This window comes from Oreochromis aureus, linkage group 1, assembly GCF_013358895.1.
Source record: "Oreochromis aureus strain Israel breed Guangdong linkage group 1, ZZ_aureus, whole genome shotgun sequence".
NCBI lineage: Eukaryota > Metazoa > Chordata > Actinopteri > Cichliformes > Cichlidae > Oreochromis > Oreochromis aureus.
This window is the reverse complement of record NC_052942.1, coordinates 12,579,501-12,607,060: the sequence shown is the minus strand read 5'-3', so window position 1 is coordinate 12,607,060 and position 27,560 is coordinate 12,579,501. Positions and strand designations below refer to the sequence as shown.

General features: G+C 38.2%; 1 protein-coding gene across 1 annotated transcript in view; it reads left to right on the top strand.

Moving 5' to 3' along the window:
- The window catches only part of LOC116323964 (A disintegrin and metalloproteinase with thrombospondin motifs 7), an 80,838-nt gene that overhangs the window by 19,314 nt on the left and 33,964 nt on the right, over positions 1 to 27,560 (top strand). Inside the window, exons 5-16 of the mRNA XM_031744472.2 lie at positions 1,012 to 1,095; positions 1,771 to 1,895; positions 4,357 to 4,506; positions 8,061 to 8,204; positions 16,402 to 16,546; positions 20,308 to 20,400; positions 20,917 to 21,062; positions 23,307 to 23,476; positions 23,575 to 23,708; positions 25,046 to 25,166; positions 25,713 to 25,957; positions 26,321 to 26,462. Coding sequence (XP_031600332.1) covers positions 1,012 to 1,095; positions 1,771 to 1,895; positions 4,357 to 4,506; positions 8,061 to 8,204; positions 16,402 to 16,546; positions 20,308 to 20,400; positions 20,917 to 21,062; positions 23,307 to 23,476; positions 23,575 to 23,708; positions 25,046 to 25,166; positions 25,713 to 25,957; positions 26,321 to 26,462 — 1,699 coding nt within the window. The remainder of the gene's footprint in view (positions 1 to 1,011; positions 1,096 to 1,770; positions 1,896 to 4,356; positions 4,507 to 8,060; positions 8,205 to 16,401; positions 16,547 to 20,307; positions 20,401 to 20,916; positions 21,063 to 23,306; positions 23,477 to 23,574; positions 23,709 to 25,045; positions 25,167 to 25,712; positions 25,958 to 26,320; positions 26,463 to 27,560) is intronic.

Genomic DNA, 27,560 nt, shown 5'->3' with positions numbered 1-27,560 from the left:
TTCAGATTTCACGAATCAACTGATCCTTCCCTGTTCTGCAGTAATTAACCTCATGCTGCTTTCTGCCCTTTGTAAAGGATTTCTCTGTGGAAATGGAAAACAGGCTAGCATTTATATACAGCTTTTCTAGTTGCACCTAGAGATCTTTAGGCTACAAGAACACTGACTAATGCATTCACCCAGCCCACGTCAAACCCTTACCCCAACCCAGAGCCTCTTTGCTGCTTGACGACTGATTCAGTAGCATTAACAGTGGCAAACTCTTTAAATTTTGGTACTTTAGACATAAATAACCTTGTGACAAAGTGCTCAAGGGAACCATACTTTAAAAACGGTCACACTTTTTACATCCTTCATATTTCCTGAGTGCAAACCAAAAACCCAAAGGTGAAAAAATACGTCAGATGTAGTCTTGCTGTTTGTGTGGATACCACTACTGATGTATTTTGCTTTAAATGTGCATAATTACAGCCTATAATTATTTCTTTTTAAATACCCAGGTACTTAGGCTTTTGATAGTTGAAGAGACTAGGTGTAATAAATAGATTTGAAAGCTTTGATGTTAAGAGGTTAAAAGTATTAAAAAGCTGTACAGTTCCCCGCTCACAGACTCCCTTTGAAAAATTCAGATCATGGCTCATGCATAGAAAAACAATGAAAGGTTAGAATTAAAATGCCAGTGCAGAGAAAAAAAAGGTTTCTAAAAAAATAATATATTTGTAAAATGCAAATGATAATTAATGTTGACAATAAAGAATTGAACTCAATATGAAAACCGCAAATTATTAACTGAAAACTAAAATGTCCCGTCTAGACTGATACTTTAGGTAGGCTGTCATTTTGAGCAGAGATGTTTTTAATAAATGAAAATTTAGCAGTCAAGTAACTTTGCCAAGTCTCTGTTCTTGTTGTAAATACACAGAAAAATAACAGCATATTTCATGGGTTTGGTTATCTTTTCTGGCCATTGCCCTGATTTTTAATATAGTGTTAAAAGAAGTTTTCTTCCAGGTTGCAGGTCTCTACAGAGACGCCAGTATTGGGAATGCAATCAACATCGTGGTTGTTCGACTCATCCTGCTGGAGAAGGACGAGGTAAAAACAGATTTCTGTACGTTAATGAAGGGTGGTTTTATTAGTTTCCATATAAGGAGTCAAATCCAAAATTCTTGACTGCAGAAATTCTTCAATAGTTTGGTGTCCTGAAAGTTAGTTTTAGCAGTTTTGTTTTTTTTATTTTTTTTTAAGTGTGGGTCAGAATGGCTTGTTTTACTTACTCGCCGGGTTTCTTTCCATTTAATGAATGAAATCTCATTCAGAATGACTGAAAACTACTAAACATTTCCTGCTTTTAGGTTCTTGGGTGCAGTCAACACTTGCAACTTGTAACTATGCAATAAATAAATGAAAATGGGTTTTCTTAGTCATTCTGATTGCTGTACTATATGTACAAACTGATTGTAAGCAGTAAAATGTACAGAAATGTTTTGCTGACAGCTGTTAGAATTACAAAACTCACTCTTAGTAATAGCCGAGATGTACAACACACTGACAAGGACGCTATCACCTTATCTTCATCGAATGTGAAAGTCATGCTGCAATTTGGTTTTCCCATTTCATTTTCCATTTCAGTTTATAGCTGTATTTATCTCTGTGCTGTGCACTTATTCCGGGCAATTTTGTGTACTTAGAGTGCATTAGCTGCTAATGATTGATTTGTCTGCTGTTATGTTTTCTGCTCTTCATCTGATTGTGACATGTCGCCAATAGGATGACTTGAAGATTACACACCACGCTGACAACAGCTTAAACAGCTTCTGTAAGTGGCAAAAGAAACTCAACATGAAAGGGGACGAGCACCCGCTTCACCACGATGTCGCTGTTCTGCTCACCAGGTAACATATAAACCCGATTCACTGCTTTCCTTCTTTCTCAGAAGAGTCGATGCACAATTTTTTTTTATCATCTTCTTACAGTTATAGAGCGAGATTAGAGTTGCAGATTCAGATGGTTGCAAATAAAAAATACTGCATCCCTCTCATTGTGTTTTCAGATGAAACAGTCCACCATAATTTTATATTTAATGTTGAGCACGTAGTACGTTTATCTTTTTACTGTTTGAGCCCAAAGCCCAGCTATGCGTGTAATGTTAATATTGGTGTGCAAGTGGCAATCATAAAGTTTCCTATTTAAATTAGTCTGTTAAGCCCTGTGGCAACGTGAGATCACACAATGGTGACTAAACCTATGGCTCACTGATTAGAGTATTGCTAAATTTATATACTTGCAGTTCTGCAAAGCGAGTGTCTGTGGCGACCCTTACAGCTAATGCAAGGTGAATATCAAAAATGAAATGAACCAAAGAGTACCACAGTCATTTCTGCATTATTCAACAGGGCATCACTTTGTGATATTGCAGGGTATAATGGAACAAGAAGACGCAGCCTTAGCTTTTACATGAAAAGTAGCCCTGCAGTTTGTGGGCTGTGCAGCTTGAAATCAGATCATGTTTTTTTTTTTCTCAAAACAATGACAAAAGGCCAACTAATGCCTGATTTTGTTATTAAAACTAAAATTATTTAGTTGCCTTTAGAATTCAATGTTAATAACATTCGACCAGGATTGAAACGTCTGTGATATGACTGAGATTTTGTTTGCACGACCTTTCTCTACTGTCACTGTTCAGAAGTAATAGTTTGACTTTTTGGAAAAGACACTTGTACAGTACTGCACAAAAGTACTGTGCCCACATATTTCTTTGCAGTTTGCCTCCAAGCAGTACCTAACCAATTTCAGAGGAATGTTTTTTGTTAGTTAAGCCGCTTGATAATGACCTATGAAGCACTTAACTCAAGGGATGAACCAGTGTTGTGTTTATACAACTTAGCAAAGAGACAATTTTAAATTGTATCTTTAGGCACTAATTTAACAACAACCTGCCAAAAAACACATTGTTTGTTCCAATTTCTTTACTCGAAATCTATGAAATATGCCAAAAAAACCACTGTTTGACAGACATAAAACAGTATCTTTGCAACATCAAAGTGATTCCTGAAGAGCTGTTACCCAAAAACTTGGTATATTTCAGCACAATGTGCAGTGCGTCCTTAAAAAATTGAGGAAACTGGACAAAGGTGGAAGATTAAAGAAGACATGCCAGGCCTAAAAAAACTATCCAGAGCAGATGAACAGCATCTGAGAGTCGTGTTCTTAAGAAACAGGGAAAAATTCATCAAATACCTGGCACAGGACCTGAGAGATGCACCTGGATCCATCTACTGTTCACTGAAGCCTCATCGGAAATGGTGCCTCTCAAGAAGCCATTCTTAAGGAAGGCAAACATTTGTGCTTTTCATGATCCCACCACTCGGATATCTTTCCTATTTCTTCTGTCCTCCTCTTGTTCCCTAGATGATACATTACCACATTTTCTCTGTTTTCTACCTTGTTTAGCTGATGAACCTTGTCTAAGTAAAGTTTTAGTGTCAGCAGCAGCAGCTCATATGCTCCACCTGTGTCTACACAGCACAAAGTCACTGTAAGGGGAGGAAGTGGGGTAGCAAAAATGTTAAAACACTCTTCTGGCTTTAAACAGCTGGATTCGCTGTTTACAGCTGTTATCTGCTGATATTTACGGTGGCCCTGAGATGCCAAACGGACTGCAACTTAAGAAAACGCCAGCAATAAGAAAAACGCTGCAAAAGCACACAAAACACAACAGAAATACGAAAAACGATAACGGAAATAGGAAAAATGAAAACTGAAATAGGAAAAAACACAAGGGAAGTGTTTCAGGGGAAACGATAACCCGACGGACCAGTTGCAGGAACCCAAAACATGCCAGGTGTCTTTTATCATGATTCATATAATACTGATGACGAATTTTCAGGCTAATAGTTGGGCTAACACACTTACCTCTCATCTTTTCTTTCCTCACAAAACCGATAGATCCTCCACTTCTTTTAACTGTCTCCTAGTGCAATTCTTAGCATATTTTGGTTCCTGCAACTGGTCCGTCAGGTTATTGTCCCCCCAGAAACACTTCCCTTCCCTATTTCTGTTTTCTTTTTTCCTATTTCTGTTGTGTTTTGTGTGCTTTTACAGCGTTTTTCTTATTGCTGGTGTTTTCTTGCAGTCCATTTGGCCTCTAAGGGGCACCGTAGATATTAAATATTTTTAAATATAAGATCTGAGAAGGAAGTAATGCATATGTAAAATCCATTTACGCATTTTATTCATTCATTCATGTCTCGAATGAATGAATACTTCCAGGCATTAGAAGATCATCATTGTTATTTTATAATCACCCCCTTCTGTCTGATATGTGAACAACAGTCTGGCATCTTCTTTCCACAGGAAGGACATCTGCGCATCCGTCAACACACCTTGTGAAACCCTGGGTCTGTCGCATGTGGCGGGAATGTGTCAGCCGCATCGCAGTTGCAGCATTAGCGAGGACACGGGCCTCCCACTGGCTTTCACTGTAGCACATGAGCTAGGACACAAGTAAGGTTTTGGGGCATGCACACATACAAACACAACCATTGTGGCATTCTAGTCTTTGGAAGGTCAGTCAGTGCCGACATTCAGGCGATTAACCCCGAGGTTCACCAGCGAGCCAAAGTCATGTTCGTCAGCACAAATGCTCTGTTAGTGTTTTGTTCATCAGCCCCTTTATAAAACATGAAGCTTGATCCTGGAGTCTACTTTTCATATTCTAAAATAAATCTACTATAACTCTCGATATGTAAAAAAAAAAATATCAGTACATTTCTTTTAAGAAAATCACTATAATATAAAAATTACTATTTTTTCATTAGACATTACGACTCTGAAAGTGGGAGACTACTTTACTAAGAGCTTCTTAAATATCACCCTTCTTCTTTTAACTAATGGTCTAATAACAATAGACCGAGCAATGAAGAAAAATAGCACGACACAAGACATTAAAGAACAGATTAACACATGAAATAAAAGCAACACTCTAAAGTGATCTCAAGTCAGGGTGTTAACACATTTCTTGTTATCTGAAACAAATTATATTTGAAAATTGTGTATTTAAGCATTTAATTATGTATGTAATTAGACCACTCTGCTCTGTCTATAAAACTCAGCAAAGTTGCCCTTGTCAGGTATTAATTTTAACAGGATGAAACAACCTTGGAAGACAAAATATTTGATATTCCAAAGCAACCAGTTTGCTGAGAACATTAGTACTTTCTGCTCAATTTAAACTCATTTTGATTTAATTTGATTTTTACCCTCTGGTTAATTGACCAATAAACAAACAAACTGTTTAAACATTAACACAAATTTAAAAAAATAAAAGTTACCTTTCTACAGCCGCATAATCCTCGAGCACAGACTGCTATTTGTATTCGGCTAGTGCAGCACTCATTCAAAGAGTGTCTGTTCAGAACTGGCTGTTATTGGCTTAAAGTAAGAGCGAGTGCTTGAAGTCAGTTGTCACCACATAAATAGAACGTGTTATTAAATTCGCAGCTGATTCAGGCTGCCCACAAGAACGAGCCAGTGCTGAATGTGTAAGTCCAGTAAGGGCAGTTTAATAAAGAGCAGCTAATGCAGACAACATTTCTAATCAAGATTTGTGAATGAAGAATAAACTTATATAGTAGTGTATATAGTAGATTTTGTTGACATAAAAAATATGGAGGACTGCACAGCCAAACAACTTCATGCTCGACGCTGCCTGTCCTTGGATCCACAGCAATACACGCATCAAATCTGCGGTGGATCGGATGAGCTGTTGTTGAGAAAAGCAAACAACAGGCGCACACGCACGCGCACACACACACACACACACACACACACACACACACACACACACACACACACACGCGCGCAAAAGCTGAGTCTCTCATTATGCTCTTATTGTCGCTTGGACTCCATCTACACACAACTACACAAGACCTTGCTGGCGACTGCTATGAGCATACACACCAAAAAAGTGTGTGTGTGTGTGTGTGTGTGTGTGTGTGTGTGTGTGTGTGTGTGTGTGTGTGCATGCATTGAAGGTAAATGATATAACAAAATCTCCAAAGTGAACCCGAGGACCAGCTTGGTTATAGATAATGCTAACCTAGCCATACGCTGCTAAATTATCAAACAAAAACTTGATTTTATTATTCTTTGAGATGAATAAAGGATGAACATCGCACAACCAAACAACTCAGTCCTGCATGTTCTCGAATCTACGTCAACACACACATCAGGTCTGAGGCAGATCGGACGGACTGCTGTTGAGAAAGCAAACAAGAGACTCGCGAAGGAGTCGAGTCTGTCATTATAGTCTTATTGTCACCTGGACTGCATCTATACAATCATAAATCACACCCTCTTCAAGCTAATTCAACTTGACTCCTGTGACTTAAAAGAGTGAGTGGTTGAGAGCTTAATGTATGTCTTAATTATTGTACTCAGCTCAACCTATACTACAAATGTGTACTTGTACAACTTTTATTAAGTCACCTTAGGAACTTTGTCCTTGAAAATGTGCTGAAGAGACCCTATTTTTCACAATATATATATCTGGTTTGTTTGGTTTTACCCTTGAATATATGTCAAGGTTATTTTCTTGAAAGATTGAACAGGTCTTAGGCTGAAGAGAGCCTATTGTGAACACAAGGCTGTTCTTATTATGTCGACAAAATAAATTCAGAGCATGAAAGGCTATGAAAGTTATTTTCACCATTCAAAACCACAATGTTACAATTAGACTGCTTAAAAGGGTAAAAAGAAAATATTGTATTAAAGTTGTGTTATTGCCTGTGTTTTATATTTATCTGATTGTTTGGTTTGTTGCCACTTTATTGAGTGTCTTTTTTATATTACTGATAAGGATACATATGGTGAAAGTGTACTGTATGCATTCCAGTTACCATGAAAATCATACATCACTGTCTCCTGCTACTATATTGTATAAACATGGTGCTGCGAATCATCTTAAAAAAGCTGTTGTATTGTAAAGTTGTATTATTACCTTGGAAAACAGCTATTCTGTAGATGTAATATACCTACTAGAGTATAACAGAAAGCCTTCTCCTTTTTACAGGGTCTCTGGCTAAAATTGGGAAAAATTAATGCTCCTATGCTTTGTTAAAACGAAGAAAAACTAAAATACTGAAATACACATGATCATACATGTAATTGTTTGATCAAGCTTCATTTATGATTTTAATGACTTAATGAAGTCAGATTAGTTTTCTTCATGCTCATTCATCGATAAGCAAAGTGCAGATTTTTCAATTCAAAATTAAAATCCAAACTTGTTCTTGGAACTTGTCACATGTTAAAAGAAGTTACGTGTTAAAACCTCAATTTCCTTTTTAAATTAATTCCTAGAAAATGATGATGAAATGCATTTGCTGTGCTTGAAAGAAGCGGATATTCTTTCGCGCGCTCATCTTTTCTTAATCGACGTCTGTCAGATTTTGAAAACCTGGCAGCCAGTCATCGCTGAAGTTTTCATTGGCATTACTGTTCTCAACCTTGAAAAGTATTAAGCGCTCGTAAACTCATGTGAACTCGGCATCTTTCAAGAAACGCATCCGAAGCATAAGCACAATGCAAAACCAAAAACAGAAAGACAGCCTGCAGCGTTTTATAATTTTAAATCTATTGTTGTTCACATTCTCTCTCAGGGTGCAATGGTAGTATCTAAGAAAATGCATCCTAGAGCTCCAGATAAAAAAGAAAAAGAATTTCAGGCTAAAAAGAAGGCGGTGAACGGCCTTTTCCTCATCATATTCACATTAGTAGTGTTTGTGTAGTCACGCTCTCTGCAAGAAGAGAGAAACTCTGTGTCTCCTGTAAATGAGACATTGAGTCTCAGTGGGACTACCTGTATAAACAATGGTTGCATAAATAAAAAAACACAAGTTCTGCCTGTTTTAATGTAATTTAAACATGTTGAGTGCTCATAATTCTTTAATACTGCACATGACATGTGGCGCTTTGCCTTGATGTACATGCTACATGCTGTGCTCCCTCACTTTAATTGCTGTTTTCCTTTTTTTGTGAATTGTTTCTTTTTATCACAGTTTTGGGATTCAGCATGATGGCAGCGGTAATGACTGTGAACCCGTTGGGAAACGACCTTTCGTCATGTCTCCACAGCTCCTGTACGGCACCTCTTTGCCCAGGTGGTCACGCTGCAGTCGCCAATACATCACCCGCTTCCTAGAGTGAGTGCCTGTTTGTTCTGTATGACTGTGCTGCTGTGTAACATACATGTTTATGGGCTTGAGGTTTCATGTACCCTAACCTTTTTGGATTTCCCTGCAATTTCCCTGTTTGCTGTAATCTGTCACCAGCATCTAGAACCATTAGCAGATCATGAAACTAAACCATCACTACATAATAAAATTTCCTGACCAAGATACACTGCAGTTTAAAACACTGAAAATTACTTTCATAACACTGTTTCAAATGACCTTTAACATTAGAGCCCTTTGGGTAATAATGGCTTTTCACAATAGTACAGAAGAGAGGCTGTTCTTCACTGCTGAATGCTTTTATTACTGTGGCAATGTTATCTTAGAAAATTATATATATTGAAGGGCAATGGCCACGTCATTGTTGATCCCCTTAAGGTCAGCAGCACAGTTAATGCCACCCACTTACTTTGGTGACTGACATTAAAAAAAAGGCCCTCTAACCCACCTCTCTTCTACATCTGATAGTCAGATAGTGACCCAGGACTAGTAACTGTAACTTATAACTTCATTTAAAGTTCACTGGACAGTCAGTAATTCATATGTGATGAAGTTGAGTAAAAGCCTAAATAGAGTGCTTCTTTTTCTTGAATCAAAGCTTGGTTTGAATGGATTTTGAAACAAACATTTCTGTCTGTGACTGTCTTTAGTGAGCTTTTTACATCATGTACTGATATCAGTTTTGCAATGTTCCAGTTGAACTGTGCAGTTTTGGGGCTTGTCTTGCCAATATTAAGTTATACTCAATATTATTAAATTATTGATAATAATATTTGATGAAAACAATGTATCCTCAGTAGTGTAACTTTCAGTATATGTCTGTATACCCCATCATATGTTCCATCATCTGGCTACTTTTACAGTACAGTCTGCCAGTGTCTCTCAGCTGTACAAACAGCTGCCATCAAAGACTTGATTCTTGCTTCAGCAGCACATGTGCTGAACGTCTGAAATATTTCACCATAACTGCCCCAGTTTCTTTGCTCCGAGCATCTGGAATTCATTTAGTGGGTGTTCAGCTACTTGACAGTATGGTCTTCTTGACTCCACTGTGGGAGTTCACGGTGATATTTACACTTGTGGGAGTTTGCGGCACAAAAGCCAGTGGTTTGTGTGTTTATATGTGTTATATGTGTTTATTTGTGTGTCTGTTTCTGACAGATAGTTTAAAGTGGAAAAAAAAAGAGTCTAAAACCACTTAAAACCAGCACTTCCAGTTAGTTCAGTCTGACTATGTGTTTTAATCAAAAAAAACTCGCCTATGTGTATTTTGCAATATTTCGACTATAGTGTGTTAACATATATTTTAGCATTGTGCTCAAAGCCACAATGCATTAAATCATGGTTAACGTGAGGTTTTATTTTTCTTCCCATTTTATTCACTTAACTCTACCCATCTCACCCCATCTTTCTCTGCCACGTCTCTGCTGCTGACTGAAGACAAAGTCTGTATTGTATATATAGCTTCATTTGTCCCAGCGGGCCTCCATAGCTCGCACTGCTTCAGAGGTCTGATCTGTAGGTGTCATTTCATGTGGAAAGTGAAAGGTCACACTGAGCTGACGACTGATATAATCACATAGATGGGCTACGTTTAAACAGAGCCTCGCTTAAATGTCCAGACTGCTGAAAGAAGCCCTAAGAAAGCTCACACATAACATAGTGTATAGATCGATTAGAGCTGGGCGATATAAGATTTTTTCATATCACGATATGTTTTTTTTTTTCATTTCAGGCGATAACGATATATATCACGATATAAGCCAAATAACTACATTTGTAAGATTTAAATGTGCCGTTGCTCACAAGTAAAATGTGAAATAATTAGCAGCTTGTTTTAATTTAAATATTTATTTCCCATAATAAGTTCAACAGGGTAGATGTACTTAAGGAACATGAGACTTCAGTTTCAGATAAATAAAGGCAAATATTGCAAACTACACAAAACGCAGCCGCTAAAGCGTTTAAGTTTCAAAATAAGAAACAAAATTTTAATTCTAAAAATAAATCTTAGGTCGTTTTACAGAAGAACAGACAAAATTGACTAACTTTTGTCAATGTCAAATAAACTGAGAACTAAAAGGAAATTCTCAATCTCTCCTTGTTGTATAGCTTAGCTTTTCAAACAGTTTTAACAGTTACTTTAGTCTGACAAAAGCCGAATGACGAATTAGCGCTTTCAGTCAGAGACTGAGCATGCACCGCTTTATTGTATTTCCAGACTTGCTTTCGGCACATTTTACAGTGCGCGCTACTCTGTTTTTTTGTCAGACTTGAAATAGCCGAAATACCTTCACACTACGGAACTTCTATGGCCCTTCTGTTCGACAATCTCTCTGGCATTGGAACCATCATTGGGTTTTTTCTTCGGTAACCTTCGCTCACGCTCTCAGTTGATTTTTTCTCTAGTCGACTCGGCACACTCATTTCCTTCATTACCTGGGCAGCCCGGCTGGCTGCTTCCCAAACAAATACACATGTGCGCCTTGGCACTTGTGCTGTACGTAACAAGTCACGTGACGTGACGCTGCGGCTGTGATTGGTTCAGCTCTGCGCTACTTAATTTGGATTGGCTGTTCTTTTTTTTTTTTTTTTTTTTTAGAGGGCAAGAGAGATGAGGCCTATCGCAATAGTTTAATTTTTCTATCGAGAAAAAGTTATTTCGCAATACATATCGTTATCTTTCTATCGCCCAGCTCTAAGATGGATGGATGAATGGATGGATATAGATATAGATGGATAGATGGATCTGAGAGAGCCTGACAAGACTTGGGTCTTCACTAATACCTGTAACATTAACACAGTGCCAACTATGGCTAGAGGCATGCATTAGACTTTCATGTTGTCCATCTATGTATATTGATGGGGGGGGTATTGAACATCATATCCCAAATCAGCAGACAAGATTTTTTTGCCCTTCTTTTGAAATTGTGAAGGACACTGAATTGTTGACACTTACGTTGTTTTCAATTATGAATTCTTAAAAGCTCTAGATGGTGAAAGGACTGGTATTTTATTAGAGCTAAAATAAGAGTCTCCATCAAGATAAAGTTATGATGGGCCTGTGTTAAGTAATGTGAGCTTTGTAACATGAAGTTTAGCTGCATGTATCTAGTTATGCTGTTAAAAAATACAGCCTGGAAACACACTTGAAAATCAAAAATAACAAAAGTAAATAACCAAAACTGTCATCCTGCACTCGTTTGTAATGCTTTAATTTAAAAAGATAATAAGCATGTGTATTTAGTGAAATGACTAAAACTGTGATTAAATGGTAAATGGACTGCTACTCATACTGGGCAAAAAACAAGTGACCTCTGTCAAATTGCAAGCGCTGACTTGTAATGTACAAAGAGTATTTTTCCACAACTAGGTCCAGGTGTTGCCCTTTCACAGATTCACAGGACTTGAACTGCATTTTTATGGGGGGTGGCACCTGAGCAGAGCAAGCAGGAAGCAAGATACTTAAAACTCATTCGTGTTCTCTTGTGCAGTTAAGGAGGGTTATGTCTGAAAAAGTTCAAGCCTGAAGTGCAAGTGTGAAAACAGCTAAATTTATTATGAATCTGGACAGACTTTGATGTAAGCTGCAACTTGACTGGTTGGTAAAGACAGAAACTCTGGAGACATCAAAGACTGAATGAAACTACTTGCGGTAATGTGACAGAGGCCACTTTTCATCTTTCTATTATGTATATGTTTTTTCTTTTCTTTTTTCTGCTACTTCACATACATCAGATTGTTTGGCTCTCTTGAGTGTTTTGAGTGCTCAGTTGGAGTAGAAAAGTATAAGTACCAGTCCATTTACCATTTAATGTCTATTAGCCAGTTCACATGCTTATTACCTTTTTGATTAAAGCATTAAAGACCAATGCAGGACAACTCTTTTGGGTTCACTAAAGCAGAACTGTTATTTTTGGTTTTCGAGTGTCTTTCCAGTATATGAATGTTGGGAAATGCAGTTTTAAATGCAGTTATTTAGCAGCTTGACCATAGATGTAGCTAAAGCTCACATTACTAAACATCATCACAACTTTATCTTCACAAAGATCAAAGTCCTGGTAAGATCCAAAGAATCAAAGTGATTCATCCGTACATCAAACAACATTTTCCTTGGCCGACACTCTTAAACCAGGATGTTGATGGATTTGTCTGCTATTGTCATGATATAGAGGGGTTTTTAGCTGAAAAACAGGTGGTCCAACAAGCTTGACAGGTGGACTATCAATTAGCTATTTAGCGCCATCGCCAGGCTAACATAGGCCAAGTGTTCAAGCTCTATATATTTTAGTGATTGGTTAGGATAATTAGAGTCTCCTAAAATGATGCATGCAGATTTGTTGGCTGCACATATATGATGTGAATCTCTCATTCTGCTCGTTGGAAACCAGTGTGAGATGATTGAGTAGATCGGCAGTTTTTGATTTGATTTGATATTTGATTTGATATACCTTTATTAGTCCCACAAGGGGAAATTTCATAAGGCTGCCGACCTATTGCACGCAATGGCGGCGCCATCTTACCCTCCGACCATACATACATTACACAAAACATCACATGGGGAAGACAGGTCAGAGAGGTATAACAATGGAAAATGCACCACATGAGGAAAGATAAGGAGAAAAAATAACTCCCCCCAGACTGAGCTCCAACAGGGAGATCAGTTTGAGAACAGAAAAAAACACCTCAGCACATAGCACATGAAAAAAACTCTTAATACACCAAAGAAACACATGATAAGCAACAGGGGTGGGTAAAGGGTGAGAGACAGCCGATTTAGACAGTACATCCGGGCCTGCAGCCTATGCGCTGGTCTCCATGATCCACCGTCAGCATCGGAAGGGAATAAGCGTCGAAGGCGTTTGGAAAGGGAGGGGGGATGATTGTGTGCATATCAGTGAATATGTATGTGTGTGCATATCCAGAGTTCAGCTGAGACAGTGTCCTTCGCCCTGCTAGGCTAAGTAAACAGTCTTCCAGCCAACCCAGGTGGCCTTGCATGGAATGGGAAGAACAGTCACAACACAGTCGTTATCAGGGTATTTTTGTTCGGCTCCAGTCTTGCGACCGCAGCTGGCGCCAAGAGGGTATCCGCATGAAGTGATGGTGCTTTTTAGTTTAGTGCGAACAACTCACATGATTTTTCAAAGCTGTTCTACAGTCCAACACTGGTCTCTCAATCTCCCGTTGGAGAGCCGCGAGCTTCGCCATACTTGCGTTCTGTGATGTTGTCATTCTTGTGCTCAAGGAGCCGATTCTGAGAACTCACAACAGTGTGCCTCCCCAAGATGTCTTCCAATTTGCGCTCAGAGATGTTATTCCGAGCTAGCCCTTCCGAGATGTAATCCAGTTTGCACTCAGAGATCTTATTCTGAGTATTCTACTAGGATCTACTAGGAACTTGTCTTGCACCAACAGCCAGGTTTCAGGTCTTTTAAATAAGCTTTCTTACCCACTGACAAGTGGCTGATGAGTATATTTTGTAACTTTATGTTATATTTATCTGTATCCATATACTTATTTCTAAAAAGCATGTCTCACACAAGGTAAGACTAGTAAGTTTTGCAAATCTCTCTTAAATACACTTATAAAGATAGATATAAATATAAATGGAATCAATAAAGAAGATTTCTCTGTATATGACAGAAGAATATATCAATGCTGCCATTGTTTTTAGCCTCACAGCTGACTGAATGTCTTCTTAACTGAGCAAGTTCTAACAAACATGGCTTGTCATCATTAACAGGACGTCTGTATAAGACAAAACTGTATGTATTTATATTCTACATGTGTAAATCTGTTATGGTGATGCATTATTGATAATGTATCTGCCAGTCTAAGGTCAAGAGGAAGATGACCTTATTCTACATGTCATATTTTTTCTGAGGATCCTTCTTTGCATCACCTTCATGGGGCTCAAAATTCTTGTGTTACTAAAAACAAAATACAGGATGAAGTAAACCAAATCACTTATCTTTGTCTTCATATTCCACTTGACACTGTGATGCCAGTAAATAATTTTTCTGTTAGAGTCTATAATTATACTTGACTGCCGTAATCACATAATTAAACACTCGCACATTGCGAATTGATTGTCAAGCTGTGGATGGAGTGGGAAAGAGAAATGCTCTTTTGAATGAAATGTCATGCAGAGAATGTATGCCTGCAGTTGATTATTATATTCAGAGGGGCTTTGTAGCTGTGTATCAACTGTGGCTTTCTCAAACTTTCCGCCTTTTAATTACGGTGCCCTCATCTAAGTTGTCATTTGTATGTATTTGTCTATCCACTGAGTTGTGTAAGGGCTAGTGTTACTCCCACATTAAATTTTTAAAGCTACAACTTGTTAAAGTTTATACATTCGGCATGTTGTTTTATAAAAAAATTAATTAATTAATGAACCCCTCTAGATTTAGTAATAACCAATGTAGCCTTTGTTATTGTACATTTGCTTCAGTCATCTATATAGAGAAATCAGAAAAGTTATACTATACAGTGGCTTGCAAAAGTATTCGCCCCCCTTGAACTTTCCCACATTTTGTCACATTACAGCCACAAACATGAATCAATTTTATTGGAATTCCACATGAAAGACCAATACAAAGTGGTGTACACGTGAGAAGTGGAACGAAAATCATACATGATTCCAAACATTTTTACAAATAAATAACTGCAAAGTGGGTGTGCGTAATTATTCAGCCCCTTTGGTCTGAGTGCAGTCAGTTGCCCATAGACATTGCCTGATGAGTGCTAATGACTAAATAGAGTGCACCTGTGTGTAATCTAATGTCAGTACAAATACAGCTGCTCTGTGACGGCCTCAGAGGTTGTCTAAGAGAATATTGGGAGCAACAACACCATGAAGTCCAAAGAACACACCAGACAGGTCAGGGATAAAGTTATTGAGAAATTCAAAGCAGGCTTAGGCTACAAAAGATTTCCCAAGCCTTGAACATCCCACGGAGCACTGTTCAAACCATCATTCAGAAATGGAAGGAGTATGGCACAACTGTAAACCTACCAAGACAAGGCCGTCCACCTAAACTCACAGGCCGAACAAGGAGAGCGCTGATCAGAAATGCAGCCAAGAGGCCCATGGTGACTCTGGACGAGCTGCAGAGATCTACAGCTCAGGTGGGGGAATCTGTCCATAGGACAACTATTAGTCGTGCACTGCACAAAGTTGGCCTTTATGGAAGAGTGGCAAGAAGAAAGCCATTGTTAACAGAAAACCATAAGAAGTCCTGCTTGCAGTTTGCCACAAGCCATGTGGGGACACAGCAAACATGTGGAAGAAGGTGCTCTGGTCAGATGAGACCAAAATGGAACTTTTTGGCCAAAATGCAAAACGCTGGCAGAAAACTAACACTGCACATCACTCTGAACACACCATCCCCACTGTCAAATATGGTGGTGGCAGCATCATGCTCTGGGGGTGCTTCTCTTCAGCAGGGACAGGGAAGCTGGTCAGAGTTGATGGGAAGATGGATGGAGCCAAATACAGGGCAATCTTGGAAGAAAACCTCTTGGAGTCTGCAAAAGACTTGAGACTGGGGCGGAGGTTCACCTTCCAGCAGGACAACGACCCTAAACATAAAGCCAGGGCAACAATGGAATGGTTTAAAACAAGACATATCCATGTGTTAGAATGGCCCAGTCAAAGTCCAGATCTAAATCCAATCGAGAATCTGTGGCAAGGTCTGAAAACTGCTGTTCACAAACGCTGTCCATCTAATCTGACTGAGCTGGAGCTGTTTTGCAAAGAAGAATGGGCAAGGATTTCAGTCTGTAGATGTGCAAAGCTGGTAGAGACATACCCTAAAAGACTGGCAGCTGTAATCGCAGCAAAAGGTGGTTCTACAAAGTATTGACTCAGGGGGCTGAATAATTACGCACACCCCACTTTGCAGTTATTTATTGTAAAAATGTTTGGAATCATGTATGATTTTCGTTCCACTTCTCACGTGTACACCACTTTGTATTGGTCTTTCACGTGGAATTCCAATAAAATTGATTCATGTTTGTGGCTGTAATGTGACAGAATGTGGGAAAGTTCAAGGGGGCCGAATACTTTTGCAAGCCACTGTACACCACAGCCGCTGACATTTTCATAAACTGTGATAATTTCGTTCTTTTCTCTAACTTCTGCCTTCCTCCTCCCTCACAGCCGTGGCTGGGGCTGGTGCCTCGATGATGCCCCGGTGAAGGATAAGTTGTCTCTATCTACGGTGCTTCCTGGCGTTCTGTACAGTGCTGTCCATCAGTGTCGGCTCCAGTATGGATCAGGATCCCTGCTCTGTGATGACATGGATGTAAGATTCTCTAAAATTACACAATTAAATGATAGTCTTTCTCCCGTAATCCTTAAAAATGTTCTTATGATGTTTTTGATTAACCCCAAAACCTTAACGACTGTTCTCCGATTCAGTTCAATCTTTTAGATCTTCTATTCTTTCTTGACATGAGTTTCATTCTTTTTCCTTGGTTTTACTGTCTTATTTCTGACAAATTTTAATAGTGTGATTTAAAATATTACCCCACAGAAACTGACTTTGGCAATATCTTTGCCCATTCCTCAGAACTGTCTGTCGGCTTAAATTAAACTAAGAGAGCATATAAGGAAAACATCCTCCTCTCTGCACCAATTTCTGCTTTTCTTTAACCTCATTCCTCTGAGTGCAATGAAATAACAAAATGTTAATTCCAGCCTCACAACAACCACATAAATGTGTTGATTACAGTTATAATCTTTTAATAACACACAAGGCGAACAAAACATAGCCTAAAGAACTAATCTAAATGGACTAAACAGCCATTATAAAATAACAGTGGTATCAGTCAGTTAATATTGAGTTCTTCCATGTGGCTGTTTTAACTTTGTGTCCACAACATGTACATTGAGTACACATACATACACTACCAGTCAAAAGTTTTAGAATACCTCAATTTTTCCAGTTATTTATTGCAATTCAAGTCGTTCAAGTCCAATGAATGAAGCTTCAAAGCTCCAAAACTGAAAAATAATGTTCATTTCTGAATTATACAAAAAGGCCTTTTTCAGGGAACGCAAAATGTGTTAACAATTTAAATCTGTTCTGCAGTTATGGAGGCTGATCAAGCCTTGGAAGCTGGTGCTACTAATTCCTACAGGTGTTCCAACTTTTCTGGATTACTTACAACCTGCTCTGTCTGCATAAAAGCAATGCTGGAACACACCGTGGTACGATGCCCTCGTGAGCATCAGTTGAACAGTATTGTACTGCTGAAATTAGTGTGTTGCTAGAAAAAGAAGAGAAGAGTGAATCTAACATACTGTGTCGCTGATAGTTGATAGACAAGCTGAGTGCTAAAGAAGCTCTTAACTTAGTCTGCTTGTACCTGACCATTTAAGATGACCTTTTGTTTTAGTTTGCTTGTTTCTTAAGTCATAACACTGTAAGTCAACACTGACCTATGAATCATTCAAGCATAAAAAGGCCGAACCAGTGTTGTCTGTGCATAACAGACAGCCTAACAGAGAACTTGGTATATCACTGCATGATGTCTGGTGGGTATTTAAAAGGACATGGAGACACAATAGTGGAATGGCATGCAGCAGATGATCCAGCCAGCAGGGAAGTCTTGCTCCTTTGGGCATTTGTGTGTCCTGCACTCTTGGCATTGTTTCCCTCTCACCTTTTTAGACAAAGAGGGGAAAAAACGACTCTTCATGGGGAGATTTTTTTTGTGCAAAATAAATGTGAATTTAATTGAGTCCCCTCTTTTTTTCAAAGCTCGGAGTACTTCAAAGTTTAGCAAGGCTGCTGTTCTTTATGTCTGGGAGCACATATAAATAAATCATATACAGCCTCAAGCAACAGGGTCTTGAAAAGACTGGACAGATGAGGACCACACACATTCATTTTCTTTATACGAACAATGCAAGAGCAGTAAAGTGTGTGGATTTTACAAGCGCCATCCTGACTGGAAAAACGACTGTGGGAGGCCCGGAGATTTACAACACCTACAGCCTACTGTTATGAAAATTCGACAAATCCCTTTTTCTTTTCTTTTTTTTACAGCTTGTTTACACTGCTCTTGGAGTGCCCTCAGTTTTCCTGTAATCACATACATTTATGTTAACACTGACAGACTTTTCATGGAATGACTGCTGTTTATAAAATGGTACATTTAGAGGAATCTGGAGCCACCTAACGCGTGAAATGGTCTGTGTTTTTACAAATTAAATTCCCGCTTGTTTATTATACGATATCAACACACACAAAAATGCACAATATTTGTCAGTTGTACTTGAGTTAGATTTAAATTTTTCCTTAAAAAATTTTTTGTGGTGCGATGCAAATCAAACCTGTTCTGGCATCACACATTTGAGGTTTTGGGTTTTTAGACATTTCAAAGTAGTACGGGTCATTAGCACTAGCTGGGGCTACAGTTTCTTAAAACTGTATCAATGATTGAAGTCTCAATTGCTTCGAGATAAATACATATACATACATATACATTACATATATTGCTCGATTCAGACAGATTGAATGATTTGAGGTCTGTTTTTCTTTTGTATTGACTCTCTGTGCTTTTTTGTATGACATTACATGCTGAAAGCTAAATGTGGCTAAGTCCAGGATTCTGATCCAGGTTGTATTTTTGAAAGCGCAAGTCTTTTAAATTTCATCCATAAAGGGATTATCAGTTGCCGTCACTTTTCTGTTTCTCTTAAACGTTTATCTCTATGTTGAGAATTAATTATGCATGCCTTTCTTAGTCTTTCCTTGGTTTTAACTGTGACTTAACTAGGTAAGAACCTGAGTGTTTCAGAAGCTGAAATCTTTGACATCTCAGAAATGTAATCTACATCATGCTCCTGTCATCCACATATTCATCACAAATGTCAAGAGATGCAAAAGGAAAAGGGTCAAGACAGTTGGAGCAATCAGTCGGGGACCTCCTAGATATGTTTGACCTTTTGGTGTGTTATCAGCCATAAATTTCTACCTCTGTAGGTCTTTGGATTGATTATTTGTGCAAATGCAGGTCAGAGTTCCTTTCACACTGTCAATCAGCGCATACAGCATGACCAGTATTACAGAAGACTTAATAATTCTGGGGAATACAATCACTTGTCAGAGGCTGGCTGTGAAGCTGAGCATGTTTGTACAGGAAATGTGTCGCTATAGGGGATGTTCAGCTTAGCTTAAATCAGGGTTGATCAGCCAGATATCTCTAAGGCTCATTGATTTTTATATCTGATCAACATTGGAGTTCTGAGGATTGCTTGGCAAAGCCGCCTGATTAAGAGTTCTTAGTTTTTGGACCAGGCAAACAAACATATTTTAATAAGTCAATTATAGTTTTGTTTTTTGGGGGGTTTTTTTAGACAAAGTCAGGATTCTTGTTTCCAGTGTAAGCAAATCTCATTAGCTTCCTACATATGGACATCAGGTTAACTCTCAGTAATAGGATTGTAAATTTGTAACTTAAAAAAAATTAAATACATATTTCATAAAATGTCTTTTTTTTAAACCATTAAAGTCATTCAGAAGTGTATGATGCATAATGGATGACAAAGTGAAAGAATAGAAATCCGTTCATAGTGTTATCACATTTCATATAAGGCACTGTGATGCATTTCTAGAAGAAGTCGATATCAGACATCCCTGCTGGATAGCTGCAGCCGGTAATCCTTATCTGATCTGCCGTGTCTGAAGAGAGGACACGTCTTATCACTCAGAGTAAGAGCAAACATTAGGCTTTATGAGTGGCTGTAGGCGTCATCTATCGTTATTGTTAATATTATTTTTAACTACAGTTAAAAATATGGATATTTGGCATATAAGATAAGATGCTAGCAACTCCAGTCACTCATAGAAGAGCATCAAACACGTATTATCTGCAAGGTAATATGGAAATTAATCAACATTCTTACATGCAACATTTTCAGTGAAATGCAATAGTTATGCCTGTCCACTATTTTTATACAGTATATACTTGTGTGATGTACTGTAAAAATATATGAAAAACAAGCCAAAAAAAAGTGCTGTGGGTGTGAGACATTAATCTTTATTTGCTCTTCCAGAATGTATGCAGCACTCTGTGGTGCACTGTGGGAACAACCTGCCACTCAAAGCTGGATGGGGCTGTGGATGGAACAAGTTGTGGGGAGGACAAAGTGAGTTTTTCCTCTCATGACCGTGACAGGAAGATGGTCGTGATGAGATTGCTTATATTGGTGTTTTTTATATCTAGGAAGAAGAGTTTTGTATCTGGGGAGTCTTTTCTGTTTGCAGTATTGATTTGTATCTTTATTTGACTGAGAATATTGGAGTCAAAATTTGGAAACAGGACAATCTGATTGCTGAAGCATCCGTAGAAAGTCGACCACCATTCCTACAAATAGTTGTTTAAATTTGTATTCCTCAGAGAAAGGAGTGTAATAGCTATACCCGTGAGTTTTTTTACTGACACATCTTGTGTCATATTCAATGTAGTAAATAACACTAAATCAGTGGAGCAAGAGTACTCCCACTTTTCCATCATCCACATTACTTAGAAGACAAAATACACAAGAGAAAAATCTAAATGTTGAGTTCAAACTGTCTTATGATCGTTCCAGAACAAAACAATGAAACTCTTTCTTTTGTGCTCATGCATTTAATGATGAAACTTTTGTGTCCTTTGTCGTTAGTGGTGTTTCGGTGGGCAGTGCGTTGCAGTTGGATATTACCCTGAGATCATAAATGGCGGCTGGGCGTCCTGGAGCCCGTGGTCAGCCTGTTCGAGGACGTGTGGTGTTGGTGTCCAGAGCGCTGAAAGAGAGTGTGATAACCCAGTGTAAGATTCAAAGATATTTATTTAGTGCATGCAGTCCTGATATTTTCCCTTTTTTGTAGAAGAAAAGAACACAAACACTGTGATCTTTTGATTAAATTTAAAGTAAGCTTTAGGTGTTTATATGCCGCACGGCTATAACACAGCTCTTGCCTGCACGTCTTCCTCCTATTCTTTCTCCCCATTTTCCTGCCAAACCTTCACCGCTGCGCTATCCAACAAAAGCAAAAATGCCTCAAAAAATACTATTTAAAAAAATTACATCATGTTTTTATTAGTAGAGTCCTGTAAAACAGAGTGATGCTTGTTTTTACCAAGAAGACACACTTTCAGAAAGTAATGAGTAAAATGAAGAGAGCAACCGATTCTGAGCAAAAAATAAAATAATAACAAAAAAACACCACAGTGTAATTTGATTGATGTGTAAATAATGAAAGTAGCAGCAATAATTCATACATTTTTATTCTCCTGTAGCCTTCTGTGGATTAATTTGGAACAAAAGAGTCCAAACAATACATCATATTGGATATATATGCATATTAGAATATTATATATTCGCTGTGGTGTATTGCAACTGCCTTTATTATTAGGGTGTATTTGTTTGGTTATGTTATTTATCACTATTGTGCGTTATTCAGTTTTGTTTCCTTAATTTGTTAGTGATTTAAAAAAAACTCTAACGTCGTGCACACAGATGTGTTTTAATTGTCGCTCGGATGCCTGACACCATTTTCAGTAGTTACTTTAGATTAATTGAGGTCATACATTATATGTGGTTATGCTACACAGTAATAAAACAATCATCCTTATTCCAAATGCTGACTTTGAACAAAAAAGAAAAAAATAAACAAGAAAAATGTACTTGAATTAATTGTATTAACATTAAAAGGAAATTTTCATGTTAATGTTATTAAACTTTAGGACTCAATGTGTGGACACCTGCTGTGTAACTCTGTAGCGGTTGTTTATCCTGACTCAGGTGTACATTGCGTACATTTACAGCTATGACCCTCATCAGTTATATCGCTGTGTCAGTAATACTTAACAGCTGTCACTAATTACTGAAGTTATACTGTTGCCATATGGCTAAGTGCACACATAGATCCTGTAGGTAACCTTACGTAGCTGCAGTAAACCTGGATGGCATTCTGGTGAGGATGAGCTCGTACAAGCAGATCTGTGTGTGACTCTGCAGAGTAAACACCACTTCTGAACTCTGTGAAGTGATTTAAGGATCCGTGTCGATACCGAAATGTAGAAAAGTCTTGATGTTAAGGCTTCGAGCTCTTATTTGACCTGAGATGGGTTTGGGCAGTGAGACAGAGTGAAACTGAAGGTGAAGGCATGTGACTTTTCAACCCTACACATAAGACGAGCACCCACACAGGCTTTACCAAAGACTAGTTCTGTATAAGTAGGAAAAATACATGGTGGAGCGATTTTGGTTTTTTCCTTGTAAAAGTAAAAAATATTTTTGAACTCAAATAAAATATAATAATCACAAATCGTACGCAGGCAACTGTTTTATATTATATTCTTCTAATATGTGTATTTGTTGTAGTTTTGCATTTATGGCTGATTACAGATTTATGTAATTGAATCTTGTAAATCCAGTTTTTGCACTGCAGCTGTAGAAGCTCTCTACATGCAGCAGATCAGTTTCCTGCTCTATAGTGGATCTGTGTTAAACTGTGTTGTTTCTCTTGAATAAACAAGTGAATAATGTGGAATTGAAAATGAAATAACTGGAATATGTCAACAATATGTCAGCAAAGGGTGATGTCATGCAATATTCCGATAGACAATAAACATGATTAACTGCAGAACCCCAACCACACTTACAGTAGTTTCACTGCAATCAAAGATTTAAACATGCAATGTTTTTGCTATTTACCAAAACTGAGAAACGTATTTGAAGCTCTGCTAAAGCCTGGCAGTGAAAATGCAAATAAGTGCAGCTTGAAAGGGTATGTTGTCTACATTTGACTGCTTGTTTCATAAAATTGGACAGGCGAATGATCTTAGGGTGATTAGATAAAAGTATAAAGTTCCTTTTTATACCGCCAACCCATAATTGTTATTCACATGTTTATGTGGCCTATTCTAATACATCTGTGTAGGCTTTTGTAATGTCTAAATTTACCCGCTGCTTGTCTACTGGTTCTGTGCTTCAGAGACAAATGCTTCCTAAGCTTGTTCAAAAAAAAGTACAAAAGCATTCAAATAACATTGTTCCCTGTTCTGTAGTCCTAGGTACAGAGGGAAGTATTGTCTGGGAGAGCGACGGAGGTACAAGATCTGTAACACCGCACCTTGTGTTCATCACCTGCCCACGTTCAGGGACATCCAGTGTAGTCACTTCAACAGTCAGCCATACAAGGGCAAGTTCTATAAGTGGGAGGCAGTCATCAACACGGGTGAGCAGATTAAATTTAAGTCAGCCGCTGTTGCTTCTGTTTTTTAAATTTCCATTTTCACGCCAACACTTTGTTACCGCTTCTCTCTCTGAAAACAGTGAACCCCTGTGAGCTGCACTGCCGTCCACTGAATGAAAACTTTTCTGAGAAGATGCGCGATGCTGTCATTGATGGGACACCTTGTTATGAAGGCAACAAAAAGCGAGATATATGCATCAACAGCATTTGTAAGGTATTAAAACAATACGAGGCATTCCATATATACTGTCCTCAGGTTTGAAGGTGTTTCCTCTCTTGACTGGCAAAACTTTGTATTGATTGATGGGGGTGTTTTTTCTTCTGTTGCGTTTGTGCTTTGTCGCTCATGCAGTAAACTGAGTTGGTGCTCGTCTTGTTTTCTCTGCTGGCAAATTTTGTACATTTGACATTATGGGTGACAATAAGCATGCTGATTAAAAAAAAATAGAAAAGAAAGAAGGAAAGACGGGGAAAAAAAATCTGGAGGCTGTTATCTTAAGATAGCAGCCTGTTCTTGCCTATCACCCTGGGCTAAAATGCCAGTCATTGAAACAGACACTATTTGGGTACCGAGTGGACAGCAGTCTCTGACTCTGGGTATCTGACTTCATGACATTTTGTGACATTTTTGTCACACACCCACACGCTCTTTGTCTAAGATGGCCCGTTTGTGGTTTTCGATTCAAGAAATTTGATTCTCCGTAACATAAAAAGCAAGTATTAATCACATGTGTAATCTAGGAACACCACGGGAAGCATGTTCCCATCCTAAGTTTGGTCAAATAAATAAATAAAAAATAAGTACATACCTTTATTCAAGTACTGTATATAAATGCAACTTTGAGGTACTCAGTTTTCTGCTGATTTCGACTCTTTCAGTAGTATTATTGTGCTATGAATGTCTATTTATTTGCTATTTTGCCTAGCTTTAACTTTAGAATAAAATAGAATTGAATAGCCTTCTGCCTTTGCATGTACATAATTAAGAAATATATTGAAATGCACAGTTTAAATTTATTGATTTGGCAGCTAAATCCATAAGATAGGTAGCAAGATAGTGATGTAATTAAACATCAGTGCATATGATTTATTATATTATATAGATGCAATTCTGCATAATGCATACTTAAAAAAAAGGCATGTTTTCTTGCTATTGTGTTTGCACTTTTACCAAAGTCAAATTTTGTTTACATGGAATTAAGTAAAAGAAGCACTTTTACAGGGTTTGCTCGATTGCTGCCTTGTGTTTATCTGGATTACATGTTGTGCCTTCATTTGCACCATGCAAGAGTACAGTATCCAGCAAACCCAACCTAAAAAGTAAATAAATAAATAGTACACTGTAGTATTAAGGATTACTTTGAGCTTCATTTGCATCATCTGCCCACTCCAAACAAGTCAAAGGTACATGAGACAGTCTCTGCTGTTTTTCTGGCTTTTAGAAAGCGATGTACACAGGAACTACCACTGTTCAAAGGGTTACCAAGTCACATTTGCTACATAATGTCCGTTATCGTGATACTGATCATTCTTGTGGCATGTTTCTAACAGAATATAGGCTGTGATTACGCGATAGATTCCACTGCTGTAGAGGATCGCTGTGGAGTGTGCAATGGTAACGGCTCCACCTGTACAACTGTGAGGAAAACATTTGAAGAGAGTGAAGGGCTGGGTATGTTGTTTTCTTTTCTGTTTTTTACATTAACCCTATTCACAAAAGTTATTTTGACATAGCACGAAGATCTGTACAAAGAACAGATGTAAGAAATCAAAAGGGATGATGGGTAAACTGAGTTGAGCTGTTTCTGTTTCAGAGTTCAGGATTTATTTGTTGTTGTCTTAACATGTTATTCCACAAAATCTTTGCTGGGGGAAAAAAAACAGATTATAACCTCTCAAAATAGTATGTTTTTTACAGTTGTAACATTTTTGAATGTCTTTTTTGTGGATACATCATTTAAAACACCTGGAAGATTTCCAGGTATAAATTCTGACTTGCACATTTGTTACAGTGACTGAAAACAAATTTGGAACCATAGGTCGCTATTTTACAACTTAACTCCATTTTCTCCTCTTTTCTAAATGCCCTTACGTTAGCATAATACACACTAAGTATTTGTTTTTTCTCCACCATAATCTGCACTTTTTGTTCACCACGTATCAGAATATTTCTATTTCACAAAGTTTGGTCTTTCACTAAAATTTGACATCTCTTTAGGCTATGTAGACATTGGACTGATCCCAGAGGGAGCCTGGGACATTCACATTGAGGAGTTGGGTGAAGCTAGAAATTTCTTGGCACTCCGAAGTGACAATCCCAGCAAGTATTTCCTGAATGGTGGCTGGACGATACAGTGGAATGGAGAATACAAGGCAGCTGGAACAGTATTCACCTACCAGAGGACCGGACAGCTTGAAAACCTGACGTCTCCAGGGCCCACTACAGAGCTTCTGTGGATTCAGGTATGAGTAGACCCACGGTTTTAAATGCATTCTATCCCTTTCTAAGTCATATGGAAAGACTCTGTTTATTCCCATATGAAAAGGCTGGGAAACAAAGTCCTTTGCATTTTGATTACTTTCATTAAGACAAAAAAAAATGGTTTCAGCTGCATCGGTGGTTTTTAAGGGTAACTATCATATTTTAAACTTTTAAACCCAAGTCTTTAGACTGCATAAACACTGGAAATAGTCTACAGCTGTGCAAATAAGAGAGGATAAGGGAAGCAAAATTTTACCACTCAGCATAACTATTTTCGATTCTACCTTGCACCTCACTTTCTGTTGCCATGAAACGTTTCTTGTTTCTTCTCTCGTGTGTTACAGCTTCTCTTTCAGGAGGCCAATCCAGGAGTGAGGTACGAGTACACCATCAGTCAAAATGTCTCAGAAAAGAACAACACCCTGCTGTCAGTTTTCTACTGGAAATACGGTTCGTGGACTGAATGCAGCGTTACTTGCGGAACAGGTAAGAGAAACAGCTTTTCTATACATAAGTGGGCAGACGTACGGGGAGTGAGAGAGATTGTGGAGGAAAATGTGCCACATGCAACTATTTTTGCATGTGGAGGAATGGAGACAATTCTGTTTTGATGATGGTGGTGGATCATACTGTTCAAAATCTCCCATAGGCGTTTAATGATGTGAAGACCAGTGAAATCAATGATTGATATTCATCTTCAGAGTCATTAAACCCATGACTGAGCTCTCGTGGAGACATTGTTATCCTGGATGAGGCCGTTCCCATCAACACAAAAAGTGTTTCTTCACAGGATAAAAGTGATTGTTCAGAACAGTTTTGTATTGATTTACAGATATTCTGCTCTAGCCAGCAAAGCAGAGCTACTACATCAGCTCACTATAGGGGTCAAACATGAGGTGACTTTAATTTGTCACAAGACAGTCAAATCCTTGATCTGACTCTAAATCAGAATAATAGTTTCTGAGAAACAACAAAAGAATGAAGAATGATTAAGAAGCATTTATGCTGTTGCTTCACACATTTCAAATAGAAAAATCTTGTTAAGATTAAAAAGGCCAGTTTGATCAATTGTTTGCTATTTGTTGCCCTCGCTGCACCATTCTGTTATCTCTTTTGCTTCTTATCGCTTTCCACTCTCCCGTGTGGCCCTGGTGGATGGACCCCCTCCCAGAGCCTTGCCCCGCAGCTGATTTCATCTTCTTAATTTCTTCTCACATCTGCTCATTGGGGATAGTTGGGTTTCTTCCTTTTATACTGTAATGGCTTCATTTTCCAGTTCAGAGTTTCACAAGGTTGTCAAATTGTTGCGTAATGAATCAAACTCATTTTGCAGGTTACAAAGACGAGAAATACAGAAGATTACGGTGGAGGTGGAGACTTTTTTTTGTCAGCCTTGTGTAAACACACTCTGGACTTATGCATTTCCCAATGTGTGGGAAGTTTCCTAAAGAAGAAAGAAATGCCTTTCTGACAAGTCCTTTCATCCCTTTTACATACACTCGCGGACACCTTGACCGAGTGGTTCTTTTAGATTTGACATTGATTTTCTAGATTACTCAACTTTTAAAGCTTGTCGTAGCACTG